The 16,225-nt window shown below is 36.0% G+C and overlaps 1 protein-coding gene across 1 annotated transcript in view; it reads left to right on the top strand.

The window, feature by feature from the left end:
* Positions 1 to 554: 554 nt before the first annotated feature.
* The window catches only part of LOC122566549 (uncharacterized serine-rich protein C215.13-like), a 70,742-nt gene continuing 55,071 nt past the window's right edge, over positions 555 to 16,225 (top strand). The window contains exon 1 of the mRNA XM_043723969.1: positions 555 to 1,285. Coding sequence (XP_043579904.1) covers positions 1,211 to 1,285 — 75 coding nt within the window. The 5' untranslated portion in view covers positions 555 to 1,210. The remainder of the gene's footprint in view (positions 1,286 to 16,225) is intronic.

Genomic DNA, 16,225 nt, shown 5'->3' with positions numbered 1-16,225 from the left:
TTTCATTATCTGCCTACTTCCACTATCCATCGATTACCTGTCCCTTCAGTCAATTAAATGAAAACGGAAAAAGACGGAAGAAAAGCTTGCCAGAGGAACGCAACACTGCTCGAAACTCATCCGATATCACGGTTTCAGTGTCCAGGAAACCTGATAAGCATATCAAGCAAACATTCTCGTTTCGTTCTCCGCCCACATCCATCGACTACCTGTCCTTTCAGTCAGTCAATTAAATGGAAACGAAAAAAGTTCGAAGAAATGTTGCCAGAGGAACGCAACGCTATTCCAATATTGTCCGATATCTCGGTTCCAATATCCAGGAAAGATCCCTGTCCGTTCGATTCAACAATGACACGTATCAATAGGGGCGCTAGAGGGGGGGCGCGCGATTCGTCAAGCTCTCATGACGTTCCGGTTAGTCGAGGTAAATCGTAGGGAGCACACGGTGGCGGAGGTTGAGAATCGCGTGTTAGAGAGAGGGTAGAGAGGCGAGTAGAGGCGATCGGTTCTCTCGGATCAGCTGTGAGAGCGGCGTGGCGCCGTGTGCCGCGGCTCTGACCCGCTGTCAGTTGCCCGAGCCCTGTGCTACGGTTAGGACCGTGCAATCGTCACCTTTTAACGAGCACGAGACAAGCTTGCGGGATCATCACCGAAACGACTGGGCTTTCACGGCCGCGTCGACTAGTCCTCGTTGCGAATCGCGTCGTTTCATCGGTGAAGATTGACCACGGTCAATCGAAACACGGTACAACTTGGAGATCAGGATCAAACGAACGTCGTTGATACGTGAACTGCTCGTTGTCCACGGTCGATTTGTAGAACGTGAGTCGGATACACGGATTAGCGAAAGAAACAGGCAAGAGAGAAACAGTGATCGATCGCGTTCCGTTTCGATCGATCCGTGTCGGAGCACACCATCTGCTTGAAATCGTGCCCCATGATCGACTGGGATTTCTAAAGATCACGAGCCGCTCGTTGAAAGCTTGAAATTGCGCTTCGATCATCCGCGATCGTTGATCCTTACGTTTCGAACGTGCCGACTTGAGGGAGAAAGAGATAAAGAAAGGGAGAGGAGATTGCCGGTTCGAACATCGTGGTGGTTTTTGTGGTGGAAAAGTGATTCGAGGTTAATCAAAGAGAAGCTCGACAAAGCCAAGGGCCGCATGCTTCGCTAACAAGTCTCAGGATGGTCTGGTAGAGGAGGAGTCTGATGGTTCGATCGCGAGAAATGGCGTGCGGAATATCGTTCGAAGCGACTGCCACGAGCACGGTACTTTTCCTGCTGGTGAGTAGCATTCTTTAAATTATCGTGAACACGTGCATGTGTTTCATTTGGATAGCCGTTTCTAATAGATTTGATAATATGGCCACCGGAAAGCGGCACTTTCACTTTTTACGCGAAGTCCTGTACGGCAGAATAGGTATACTCGTATTCCTGAAGCCTGGCTTTTTCATTGTTTATGGCGAAACGAACGTCACATCGCTCGTGGAAATACGTAATGTGTTGTACTCGTCGTCGAGAAGTTCGTTCATGTTCGGAATGTTAAATTTAAGAGGCGAGTTATCGGCTTTAAATCACTCGAGTTCGCGATGCTTTTGTTTACGTGCTCGAAAGACGAAGTTCGAACGTGAATTATTTTTACGAGCGGCTTAGCTCGTTCGTGTGGTCACTTGGTGTAAATATGAGTATCGCCGGTACGGTTGAGGTACTTTCGAGATGCATTGTACTGTACCTAAACGCTATGTTTGGTAAGAGTAACATTCACGGTGAACTCGGTGGAATTTAAACTTGATCGTACGTATACCTTAGACGCACACAATTTCGTGTACTATCTCCTCCTATAAGCTTTTAACCAGAGATCGTTGACCCGTAGCGGTTTTAGTAGTATTAGTTGTATATTAAACGAATAAAATATTCTGCAGTGAATAACGAGAAAATAGAAATATATGTTGTATATATTTTATTATTCAGTAAATATATTTATTTATTCGTTATTGCCATTTACTCAGAATACACTAAATTAAATAGAGAGAGAATAATCTTCAATGTTGGTTGCTCAATTTCTTATTAATATTATTTAATTATTAATTAATTATTAAATAAAAAAAGCTCGTGCATATTTATGAAAATGGATATTAATTGAAATCAGATGCATTTAAAAGAATGATATTTAATACCAGTTTTTATAATCGAGATGCATTTACGAACATCAGATATAACATTAATATTTATAACTTCCTGATGTTTTAAGAATGCGTAATCTCATTTCAAGATTTTCAAAACTTACGAAACACTTATGCATCGTCGGATTTTATATTCTCGGTATATATACTATAATATAACTTATGTAATTTATAAAATGAAAAATCTCAACGACAATGTGCCTAAGAATAGTTGTCTGTTTCATAAATTACATTTACTTTAAATAACTCCAAATTACATCACAGGCGTAAATGTCATGAATTCGCCAACATCAACCTTTGTTACGTCCTCAACGCGATCCGTCATACACTTTCTGAAACAACACCCTTTATATACAAACCGTGACATTTTGTCCGGTGATTTCATCAATGTTCCTATAGCATGTTTAACAATGTTTTACTTAATTTCAAAGTTGAGTAGATCTTTCGAAAGTAACTGTAGATACTATAAGGTTCTATATAATAATATTCTGTAATATTAAGTTAGTCATTTGTCTTAAAATATTATATTTTGCAACTATTTAATTAAAGTTTATAGTACGATGATTATATATTGTTAACGGATGAGCATTTTTTAGCAATACCGTGTTAATGATGTGCAAATTACACCGGCTGAAATCGTTAATTCAGGTATTTGCGATCATCCCTATTACAATAGACTTTCACCAAGACAGTAACGCCTATTGTTAAATTCTGCAATCATAAATCATCTCGCTGCCCTGTACGATCTTTCGTTTAAATAGTGATCGAACATTTATACGCGAAAAGTATCAGCGAAAGTTATCGTAATTATCCAAACAATTAATTTTCAAAATATCCAAATTCTTCGTAGAACTTACAAATTCAACTATATAATTGTATTATGAAAAAATTTATTTCTATTTGTTTCTCCATATTCTAATTTCTAGTATTTTGAAGCACTATAAATATGTATAAAACGACATGCAAATTTTTATTTCAAGCAACGAAGAACTAAAATAAATCGAATTCCATATGAGTACATTTCTATTTATATATTTCCCACTATATCACATATATAAAAAAGATACTTGCACCACTCTTTCGCCAACTCCCTGAATTACCGATTCCTTAAAAATTTTCTGACATGCGGATCACAACCTACCCCACGACGACACACTTAACCACATCCGGCGGCACTACCGATCGAAGCAAGGTATCCAACCCGACCACTCGGCGATCACTCAAAAAGTCATTATCACGAACCCGTTAACATTAACCTTCACGCGCCTCGAGCGTGGACAGTCGCGCTGCCAAGAACACCTCTTCCTCGCACGCAAACCGTGACATTTCTCCGCTTGATTTCATCAACGTTGCCCCATCATATTTAATAACGTTCAACGCACTCTTACAACTTTTCTTAAGATGACAACTTCGTTAAGACATTGATTGCCACGCGAATTTTATTTATCTTGCCCTTGCTGTTGCGATCGATTGGAACATACTATGCCATAACATTTAACTTTTGCAAAACATCGTATCGCATAATATTTCATTTTTCTTTTGACAATATTATCCAAGTCATGAATTTTTATCTAGCCGATGAAACTCATCCTACTTTTAAAAATTATCCTAAAAAATCTAGTCACGTGGGTCATCGATAATCACCGTGACAGTCAACGCGTTAATCGTTAGAGAGCGTTATTCTATTACGGCTGTAACAAAACTATTCTATCTCGATGCGTGCAAGCGAATCTAGTGGCATTCACACACAGCATGACACACGCATCGGTAGGTGTACGACTAGAGTCAAGGATACAGGCGTTATCTCGCCGGTGATTGCTATACTTCACGCAGGATACACGGCGAATGGACGATTGTGCATGCTCGACCGAGGTTCACGTGCAAATGCACACACGTCGTCACCGGTGAACGCTACTCTCGTTATGCAAGCTGGTGGAATGTTAAGCTGCCATGGTTCCTTCGGAAGATTACGCTTCGATGATTTATCTTGTGCAATGGAACTTGCAAGCACAGCTAGTTGAAACGTTTTAGATCCTGTCATGTCAAAAATCGGTGGAAAGGTTCCATTCGCGATTAGCCGTGTCGTTTAATCCATTAAGCACCAACGTTGCGTTAAGTCAACATTTCATTGGTTATTCTTTGCCAGTCCATTCACATGATGGAATTTTACTTCTCAACGGCACGTTGAATAAGAGAAATTCAAACGATTTGCTTAAAATTTCTCCATTGTTACTTCTCCTTCCATCTAGATTCCATAATATTATAAAATTTGAAGGAATTGGAATGTTTAGAGCAGAACGATGAAAATATGTTCCACGTACAAGTACTTTTATGAGTAAAAGTAGGATTCTAACGTGATATAATTGAATATGAGAACCGCTTATTAGATCCAAAGATATAAGCCTGTTAAATGTGGATTATAAATTGACGAATTCTCGTAAAACAACAGAGGTATAATTACGTGAAGGCAAAATTTCAATATTTTCCATATTTTTAATGTCTCCCAATATTTTAATATTATGACAAACGATATCGTTAAAGTTATAAAAATGTTGTAACGATACATGTTTAGTTGCAACGATAAATAGAATAACAATTTTTATAGTATCAAATTGCATAATTCTGTGTAACAATGCATTCCCTTAAATTTCGGTGACTCTTGACGTTAAGTACAAACTTATTGTCCGCTCGTTGCGACGAATAAAATACGAGTAATCGATATTCTTTTCACGCATTCCTTGAAACGCCAGTTCGCAAATTTTGTACATTGCACTCACTTTCTCTGCACGTATTGGAAGAATATAAATCATTGCATTAAATTCACCGACCATTGTAACGCATCGTAACGTCCTATTCTTCGGAGAAACTGGAAATCTTCACGTTAACCTAATAATGCTTCCTTTGAACTTGTAAAGTAAATCCTACACACGTTCTATATAAGTATCGTATATTTCTATAGCATGACATAGTACATCTATTTATATAAACGTTTTATATGTAAATTTTAGTACAATACCATTCTTCAGTGTCTCGCAAAGCTTTTCCACAGACACGCTTGATGATAATTTAGATATATAAATAGTAGGATCTCGTGTGCATTTATTACGCTCCTGTAATGAACAAATAGCATGCTGTGCTTGCACAATACCTAACTACTACAGCTATTATTCTCGCACTTCAATATTTAGTCATAAACATCTCGTTACTTGTACTCGACCGAAATAACAAAACGTTAAACTGATTCTTACGCGTATATTCTAATTGTGTGTTTATAGAACTTATCTTGTACATTAATTAATCATAACCGCTTATAATTAAGCAACTAGTGACTTAGGTAGGTACTAATCATTCTAATAATTACACGAGTTTCTCATCATAGTACATGTACAATAGAGATACCCGTAACGAGTATCCGCACGTAATTATCTTTCATTGTAATGTTTCTTTAACCCTTTTAGTAGTATGTAAAATGTTTCACAATGTACGTGTATTACGCTCTGCTTACGTATTACTACACTGCGAATATCTGTACATTTATGAGCAACTTAAAGGTATAAAAATGTATATGATACGCAAAAATATACGAAATACCAAAAGTAAAATATACATCGTAGTATTATAATGTTTAGTGAATTAGTATTTTATTCTATACTATATGCACCGTTTCTTTGGCTATTTTTTGATATCTGCAACGCTTTCTATAGTTTCTATGTAGAGTACTTAATTTCTTTCTATCGTAGAAATTTCTTAAAACTAAGATCAGTTTTTCGAACGACTTCTTTTTCTTCTACCGAAACTTAATGAATCAAACTTTTCTACATCCATCTTCCAACTATCAAGCTTCCATTCAAATCTACTCCAATTGGAAACCAGCGTATTGTTCAAAATGTCTACTTTTCAGCGTCAGTGTGTTTCTCCGTTATTTAAAAAATTCCCAGCTCGTCAGTATCCTGTGTTCGTCCGAGTCGAAAAACTGAAAATTCCGTCAGGACATTACCGCTGTGGCGTCCATTCGAATTCCTGACGCAACACACGCGGTGTCCCGGAGCTAAATAAGAACAATTAAAAGCTCGTATTACTGTATCGCGGCCAGAGAGAAAAGTCGAAGGAATTCAAGACAAGTTGGATAGCATCTGGGGAGGTCAGCCGAGGCAACGTGCGGGCCTCCGCGAGGAATATATGTGTGCACGTGGCAAGAATCGCGCGAGAGTATCAAGCTTCGTCACGCAAGCGTAATTAGCGGCTGTAAAGGGCGCCTTTCGGCCGATAGTAGTAACAAGAATTTCGGAGATTAACGACCGATTAACGTAATTAATCGGCCACGCTTCTTTGAAAAGTATTCGGCATGAACGCCTGATTAATAATCCACACGGCGCTTTTGATAATTACGAAGTGGCTGGTCTCGATGCTCTGATTTCTATAAATGACCCGTCGCTGATTACTGAAGGAAGATGGAGGAAAAATGAGATCAGAATTTCGATTACGGGATAAGATTCTTTGTTATATTTTTTACGAGGCGAATTTATACCGCGAGATGATGTGGTCATCTTGTTAGGGATTGTGATTAATATCTTGCTTGGGGGTATTGCATAATATTTTGGCAGTGATATTTTTAATGTTTTGTAATAAATTATATGGTTTCTGTATTATATATCGGTTAGTAGGAAACTTTGTAAGGATTTATTTAGAGGGCTTCGTTATACTTTTTGTAATTTCAGTCGAAGTGATTTAAATCGTTTAGAATAATTTCCTGATAAAATTTTGAATATACATGTAGTAGTTTGCAGTGTTAGTTGTGTTGGTTCTTCTATTTTCAGATTGTTTCTAAATAAAGTTAAATTTTTGCAATGAGAAAATGCGAAATAATAAGACGTGTAATATTATACAGTGACTACAGAAAGTATTTCTGCACTATTGAATTTACCATAGCATTTAAATACGAACAAACATATTTTTCGTGTCATTTAATAGCACTTTCTTACGACTGCAAAAATTTGATACTATGAAATTATCCATTTTCGTCATATAAATTACCCAAGCTTGAAAAACTAAATCCTTCAAACATTAAACACGAAATGAAAGCTAGAAATATTTCAATATTCATAAAACAAATCCATCAATCCTTCTCCGCGGTTCATTTACCGCGTCAATAATCCGACGAGCCTCGTCTTTTTCTCAAAGTGATCTGGTCGAATTAAGACGCAACAAAGATGAACAGCAGCATGATTCGAACGTTAAAAGCGACACCTTGAAACATTCGAATGGTTTTTTAATTCGTCCGCGGCTGCAATACGCGGCACTCCGGTGCAAAGTTTAATTAGTGGAGCATGCAGAAGCACGTTCAAAGGTCCAAGATAATTGGATAACGAGCAGTTTAAAAGACGATATGCCGCGGTTAAAAAAGAGCAAACGAAGGTTACCGGCCATGGGGAAGTGACGACAAACGATATAGAGCGCGCGAGCCTGTCCCGGTTAATTAAATCGCGAAACGGCTGGAACAACGGGGTCCTGGAACTTGGCGAAAATTGATACCAACTGCTGATACACCCTGCTGTGTTAACGAGTGACCACCAATGTCCGGTTGGTGGCAAAAACTGGCGTACATTTGATGCTTGCGATAACTCCTTTAAGTATGTTCGGCGGAGACGTGCGAGACGGTAGTGATTATGAATAAAAATGCGCGTGTCGCGTTTCGTAATGCCTGTATAGACAATGTTGCTACGTTTTGATCGCCTATGCCTTGGTTAATATCGCGAATCTCGAGCACGCGGCAAAATTTTGATGAGCCTTGCAAATCAGATTTTACGCTGGTACTCGATGTTATTTAGAGCGGAATTTGCAGCATTAATATGACACAGTACATAACGTTTCTATGTACGGCATTATATTATTCGCCCTGTTAATTGAGATAATCGAATTTATGTTTGGTACATAGTAATTTATTTATGTTTTTCAATGTGAAATTGTACCGTTAATTTTGATAATAAAATGTATCATCTTCATATTTATACTAGATAAAAGAAACTTGTATATGAATAGTTTGTTACATGTGAAATGATTAATTTGATAAACACGTAAATTGTACTTAGTATATAATAGCCAAGTATGCTATTAGATTACGTTGAAAGATACATATTTAGTGATGTAACAGTAACAAAAGAAAAATATTTCTGTACTCTTATAATGTAATCATATTTATAGAAATCGTAGAATACTTAACATCGATCTATCGATCTAAGAGAAATGTGCCTATATAATGAATAAATAATATCTAGAAATGATTATAAACAATCGAATATAGCAATTACAATAACTAATAAATCCTATCATCTAAACAAAATAATGCATAAATAACATAGTAAGCCAATGTTCCTCTACAGATACAAGTATGTACATACAACTTGAACTCAATATCTCAGTGCAATATCCCTTTGCGCAATTCCTTACGCAATTTTGTCTCGCGTATGTAAGCCGCAGTGCAAACAAGACTCCTCCAGCGAGAAGAATAGAACGCATCCCTGCGAGTGACCCGCACGTCTCAGATCGTCGATTGAAATGCCACAGAGGGCGCAGTTCGAAAAATTGAACTGCAGGCAGACTCTTTGTACAAAGAGAAAAAGTTCTTCGACGGGGGGTAAACATAAAACCCGTTTAATAGAGGATGACGCGTTTTCCACGCGTGTCACGGCCCGTGGCCTTTGTTCAAAGGTTATAGTGACCGAAGGTCATGGTCAAAGGGAACGATCTTAGCCGACCAGACGATTGGTGCACGTGAAATTGATGTTCTACCCACTGGATTATATTAAATTATTATTAATTACGATTATTACAATGCTTGTGATTAATACTTGGATTACAAAGATATATTCTCTTTATCCTTTTTGTCTGAGGTGTCTCTTGCGGGTCGAAATCATCTGCTGTCTTTTTTTTTAAATTTATATATTGCTTCGCGTTATATGGACGTTGCTATAATTTGTTGCATAGCTGACATCATTTATACGGACTTATGGTACCGATAAAAGGTCCAGATTCGGCAGGTATGTTTCAGTAGGAAGCAGTAAGATAAGCTGTGACAAAGATAAGCTGTATATCATTCATGTTAATGGCGAGTTAGTAAATTGTAATTCATTTTGTATGGTATCTTAAAGTAATTAAAGTTAAGGTAATTAAATATCATATGGTAAGTTTAATTTTGCCATTTGTTCTGTTTGTCACGTATCATTAATAATTGAATCTGAGAAAGTAGGTGTGACTGAAACGACCTTTAATTTATCACTGATAAAATATCGCGTAATTTATATTATAATCAAACTATGTTAAAGGTTCTAAAAAACACTAATGTTTCTAAATGCTAGCGATTCAAAATCTTCATAACAGATCCTCCAAGCTTCGTCATATTTATTTGTCGATGGCAAGTTATTCTCTATCAACTTGACCTAACAGGTTCATCTTTTTATCAGATTCGCATGTAATTAGCGATAGCATCGCCTTGGGATATTCAGCGTATTTTTCTTCGCTTTCTTTTTCTTAATATTCCTATAATAGAGAGTAAATAATAATTATCAGCTTCATCTGAGAAGAGGAAGACCATTCGCTACTGTTACGGATCAAATATGTTCAATATTTTACCATACAGAATTTTCATACAGAATTTCCATAAAATTCTGATTCGTCAAAATCAGATTTCAAATAAAATAGTCATTACCTTAATATGAAAAATTTTTCATTTGCTCTTGTCTTGTATCGACATCTGTACGGATCACAGGCTTCACGCATGTATATGAAAATATACCACGCGTTCCAGAGATTGCAAAAATGCGCATAAATCACTACACTCCGGTCACTACCTTACGGTTCTGTGTTTGACATTCGGTGATGTACCTACATGAAAGAACGAATGTCTGATCGACATTGAAAGATCGCGTTGAACTCCAATCTGCCGTTTTTCTGGCTATTGTTTTGCAACAATGTCACGTAAAATTCTGCAACGTGATAATTAAGCGCCGTTTTCTTATACATCGATATATAAATTTCATATTTTGATTGCTTCGCTAATTAGAACTGCTTATCCTTCATCATCGTTAATTATAATTTTTTATTTCCGTTACTCGATGTATCGGTACTTAAACGTTTATAAGTTAACCTGAATTATAGATTTAATGAAAGATGTGGCAAAATTAACGGCATACGATATTTGGTGCTACAATTTGGCATCGATATATAAATTTCATATTTTCATTGGTTCGTTAGTTATAACTGCTTTTCCTTCATTAATTATCATTAATTATCATTTTTTGTTTCCGCTAGTCGATGTATCGATGCCTAAACGTTTATAAGTTAATCTGAATTACAGATTTAATAAAAGTTGTGGAAAAATTAACGACATATGATATTTGATGCTACAATTTGACGTAAATGTATAAAATAGTTTTTTATCGATTCAATAACAGCGATAATTAAGGTATCGATAAACTTCTTCTTGAAATCCTTATGTTAACAAATGACTTATATTGATTACAAGATGTATTGGCACATATCCTTATTCGACAATGAAACGTTTTTTTATCAGATTTACATTTCATTTTCATTTCAATATCAAATTTTCGTTTTCACGCGCGATATTTAAAATACTTACTTTCAATTAATTAGTAAGCAAATGCTACAATAAATACAATGACGTGCCAATACTTTTTGTAGCCATTGTATATCGACTACGGTGTACAAAATATTTTTGATTAGAAAAGCATTTGAAAAATTTAAAGTACGCGATAATAACAAAACTAATAAATTGATTTCGTTAGCATGTAATGGGAAAAGCTTCGTGGAACAAATTGCGCTAGGAGAAAGAAAGAAAAAGAGTAAACAGAAGAAACGATCCAGTTCTGTAGGAAACGTCAGGTTAATTTCACGCGGGTCACTTTTTGCTCGTCGTTAAAATCCCGCAGCCTTGCGCGTTGTTTCTAGAAACCATCGGTGAAAACCGGTCCATCGATATTACGAGAGACTTTATAGTCCTCTCCTTGGCATCGGTCGTCGATGTTTCACAGGATGATCGCAACGGTACACTAGAAAAGAGATCACGAAGACCGTTCTGCTACCAGATTCCACTGTTTCGTCTTTGTTCTGATTGTCGAAGAGTGTTTTTACGACACTTGGTTGCAGTCCAACTCGTAAATGATCGCTGGAGAACATTCGTCGGTGGAAAGATTGAGATAATAATAATTTCGAGGGAACATTTGGACGGTAATGCAGGGTTGAAACGATGATGGCGTGAAAGATCATGAAAGCGTAAAATCTGACGATTCTTAAGGTTAGTCTAGCGTGTCTGCAGGTTGGATACTAGCAATAGGTCACAGAATCTGGTACAGTAGATCAGGCTTTAATAGGGATGGCAATAATTTACGGTATAGATTGGTTTAATGAGAATTTTAAATGAGACTTATCGGCTTAATTTCACAAGCTTTCACAGCTCTCTTCTCAATTCTGTTTTGTTGCGAGATTTTATACTGGAATCATTATTTCAATTCAATGTAACGTATGATATAAATTAATATCGTGTACATGTATTCCTTGATACTAGCGCTTATAATAAACTGGTAGAAAATAATACAAATTCTTTGCATAAAACGAATTAGGAAACTTAATTTTTTTATTTATGTTTAATGTACTTCAGGTATACAGAGGAAGACGAAGGCATTCACGCTGTTTAAGTACTGAAATAGGAAGAGTAACAGTTTTTTATATTATCAGATATATCGAAATATATACGAAACATCGGCACTTTCAGTCCCAAAAGAGGATCGTAGAATAGGCATATCATACAATGATTACATGATAATACTACGCGTGCCTAATTCGGCGTAGGTCGATGATAAGTGTTGTGACATCTAGGTACTATATGTTGAAAGTTAGGTAAAAATTCGTGGGATGACTGATTAGTGATTTGTACTTGCAAATTAATCCGAATTTTTTGGTCAACTGGATACATTGGAATGCCAGACGTGTCCCACATCACTCCTCGTAACTGTGCTCTGCCACAACGTAACAGAAACTTTCGTAACGCTCGAGTTCCGGCAATACTTCTATCGATCTTTCATCAAACCTTACGTTTATACTTGTAACACTTTTTCTCTCTTGCTGGAAGTTTGAATTGTTTTAGCAAGAGTGAAACGATATTGAAATCGAATCGATACTGTTACAACATGAAATGTAAATTACAAAAGATCGTACTACATGATTTAGTAAACTAAACGCCAGTGGGAAGTAGAATATATGTATACCTAGTAGGATTTGAATGTAGAATAATTTAAATTATTTGTATATAGCTAATAAATATTAATGCAAACATATACTACGAATATCATAGATAAGAAATACGATGAGACACATTTTGCGTGTTCTAAGAACAGTGATATTTATTAGATAAGCCGAATTTCCCAATCTATGAATAACGTAATACATCAACTATCATCAAGCATGTCCTATTGGAATGCAAAATATAGGAGGTTGCGAGAAAAATAATAAATCTGCCAAACAATACGAACAGCTTATTAAATTCAAAGGAAAATTTAATAAATCTAACACTATTTCTATTCACGTCAAAACTGTACCAGAAATTGTAAATTACCAGATATTAGTTAACTAATGATCTTCCATAATATGGAATCAACAAAACAATTCTTTTCCATATATTCAATCAATTTTACATGAAAACTATCTTTTCATTTGATTTTGTCGAAAAAGTCATTGAGTCGCTTAGAAGTTGCCCATAACCGAATTTGCCCTATTACAAGACAGATTACCTGACTCAAATCTCCATTCCCTATCGTCTGTTTTAAATGAGATAACAATTCACAATGTTTGTGATAATTTCCTGTCAGTTTCTCAAGTTACTTAAATATTTAAATTTTCACAAGTGTTGAACAGGGATGTGTAAAAAAAATCAGCCTTCACAAGCATATTATTTTCACATTCCTTTACAGCTCGCCATCAAAAGAACAATAAAATTCAACTACTTCTAACTTCTTTGCACAATTTCATAACATCGTCATGGGATTACGCGACACTATACCAATCCCAACGGGTGGAAAGTGCCGTTGTCTGTCCCGCAAGAATATTCCCAGTATCCAGGATGCATTTCTTTCTCCTGTCTGCGACCGCAAAATCTCGATGCGAGTTTCTTGTAAAGCTTGTAACGCTCTGTCAACGTTCCGCTGAAACGTCGCGCATAATGCGTGGCTTCTTATTAACCTTGTTAAACGTCGGCAGAAGGTGGCGGTGCCTCGATAAGGAAGCGGAAGAATGGAGAAGATAGGTCTGTAGGTTCGATGTACCGTTAAGAAGCATTAGAGGACGCGCGGAATTTGCGCGTTGCATTGTAGCGAATGTGTACCTAAGGTCGCGGCGGCTTGATAACGGTACAGTGTAACGGCGAAAACGACGAGTGTTTTTCGTCTGTAGCACCGTTCAGCCTGGAAAAAATGTTAGCCAGATTTCGTATGCCGGGAGGTCGTCGTATTTTCTTGAGATCAAGGATTATCTCGCAAGAATGAGAGAAACACGAGAGACGAGGTTTAAAAGCTTTTGTGGCATTTAATGCGTGTTCTATAGAGGCGAATAAAATTTTAATAATGCGTTCCGAAGATAAGATACGAACTTTCGTATGGTTGAAAAGACTAATTTGATAATCATGGATTTACATGTTTATGCTTATAAGTTAATAGGATATTTATTGTAGAAAATTACATGGGTTCCTATCTTATAGCATTATCAAATCCTATCTTTCCGTATTACTATAAATTCTCGGTCTAAAACATCGGTTTTAAATATTGGTTTGATTTTAGAATGGTGAATTTTTGTTTGTTTAATTAGATATTGCATAATGGTTATCTTATTCTAAACACTGGAAGAAAATATTTGCAAAATCATATTAAACGTATGCCGATATTTTTATTTTGGAGTTTAATAAAAAATTGAATATATTTAGAACGCAATTATCTAGTTGCATTTGATGTATTCGATGCTCTAAAATTTAACATCAGTTTCATCGAAACAAGTACATACATTGTTTAATTAGTCCATAACTTGTTAAGGTATCATATCGTGCATATGCAGTAATAGATGTAATCAAAATATCAAGTAATTTGTAGGACAATCAAATTATTCTTTATTGTAATGTAATCATTCTCAATTCACCCTTTACTTTAAGCACTCATAAGTATATAAGATTTAAATTTGATTGACCCATAAGGAATTTTTAAAGGATTAGTCGTACAATGATATGATGCGGCACTTTGCCCTTGTTGTCACATGAGAACGAATCACAGACAACGATCCCTTACCCTCATTTCCTGTGTCACCAATGAGGAACATCCGTCGATAGTTCATAACAAGAACGAAGTGCTTTTGTTTATTACTAATTCCGCCTGGTGTATTGTCAAGTTCCTGTCATTGCGCGACCAAATGTTCATCGCGACAAATTGATTCAATCTACTTTTCTCTACACAATACCTCGTCGATCATACTCGAGTCAGTTTCCTTTTATAATCCTTTAAATCTCGAATAGTGTTGTTGTTGTTTCTTTTCACAACATTTTTACTTCAGATATTTGAATAATTAAGATATTAAATGGTATCACAATGTCCATCATGATGAATTATCATAAAAATTTGTTGCAACGTTTCATTGTTTTTATTGGTGTTACTACTAGACAACAATTATCGCGAAATTTTTCAATCAAGTTTTATTCGCACATAAATTCATTTGGATTCAAAAGCAATTAAATGGAACTATTTTTATTGTTTATTTTAATATCTGTATTATATATTATATGCAAGAATTCTTTTTTGTCGCTGATATAGAATGCAGTTCATTTGCATAACTTTTATAGGAACCGCACGATATATGTTTACATTTTTATAGCAAAGCAATGCAAAATAATGCAAATTACTCCACATTTGAATAAGAAGTTATGGGTGGCGCCTAAGCGGTTGTCTCAAAAAGATGAGTAAACATATTAATACCATCAAAAGGAAGGAACGAAAGAAACATAGGTAGTTAAATTAGTCTGCAAAATATTTACAATTTAGCATAAAATAACAAATGCGTAACTCTGTGAGTATGTTAAAATAAACTAATTTTTAGATGAAACAAAAAACTATTCCTGTTTGCTCGTTTCATTCTTTACGTTATTGAATACTCGTATTCAATATTATTGTTATAAGAATATGTATCGGATAAAAATAAAATTTCCCAATTATTTGAATATTTTGGTGAAATCGAAAATACAAGAAAATCCATTGATTCATGAACAATTAATTTCATAGTTATTCCTCACTAATTATGTCTAGAATTCTTAAACTCGTTGCCCTGTCATGTGATAATCTTTGTAAATTATTAATGTGAAATTACTACAATATACCATAATCGGAATTCAACTAAGAAACTTCTCTCTTTTTCTCTAAACACGGTGACGGTATAATGTTATTTCATTTCACTTTTAATTCTAACAAAGATCGTTCCATTGCATCCACAAATTACAAGAATAAAAAGTTACATTATCTGGAAAATAATAATACTACCACGATAACATGATCGATAACCGTCTCATCTCTCTCAATCTTCCATAAAAGTATCTTTCGTGAATGCCAGTAACACTCACTAGATAAAAATTCTCCCAAATCATTCGAGCACCCTATAACTAACTGCTAAAAGAAGAAGCCAAGCGGAATCAGCAATCAAGTTACCTGTACCACAAGAGGGCAAACAACTAAAAAAAACGCAGTAACAAAAAAATAGAATATTAGAAATGAAGAGAAGCACGAGATTAAAAGTGTTGGGGAATGTCGGCGGGATCAGAAACGCGCGTTCCAAAGTGCGAAACTTTCGCCGCGCGAACAATTCTGGAAATAATGTATGGTGGGCCACACTCGGGGCGACGGACGTGATCGTGTCGGCCGTATAGGATGGCGCCAGGTATTTTTAGACTCGTACGATAACAACGACCAGTCGGATTCCAAGCGAATAACTGTCCCAGGCAAAC

Source organism: Bombus pyrosoma, linkage group LG4, assembly GCF_014825855.1.
Source record: "Bombus pyrosoma isolate SC7728 linkage group LG4, ASM1482585v1, whole genome shotgun sequence".
NCBI lineage: Eukaryota > Metazoa > Arthropoda > Insecta > Hymenoptera > Apidae > Bombus > Bombus pyrosoma.
Note: the sequence above shows the minus strand (reverse complement) of the source record. Positions and strands in the feature narration are given on the sequence as shown.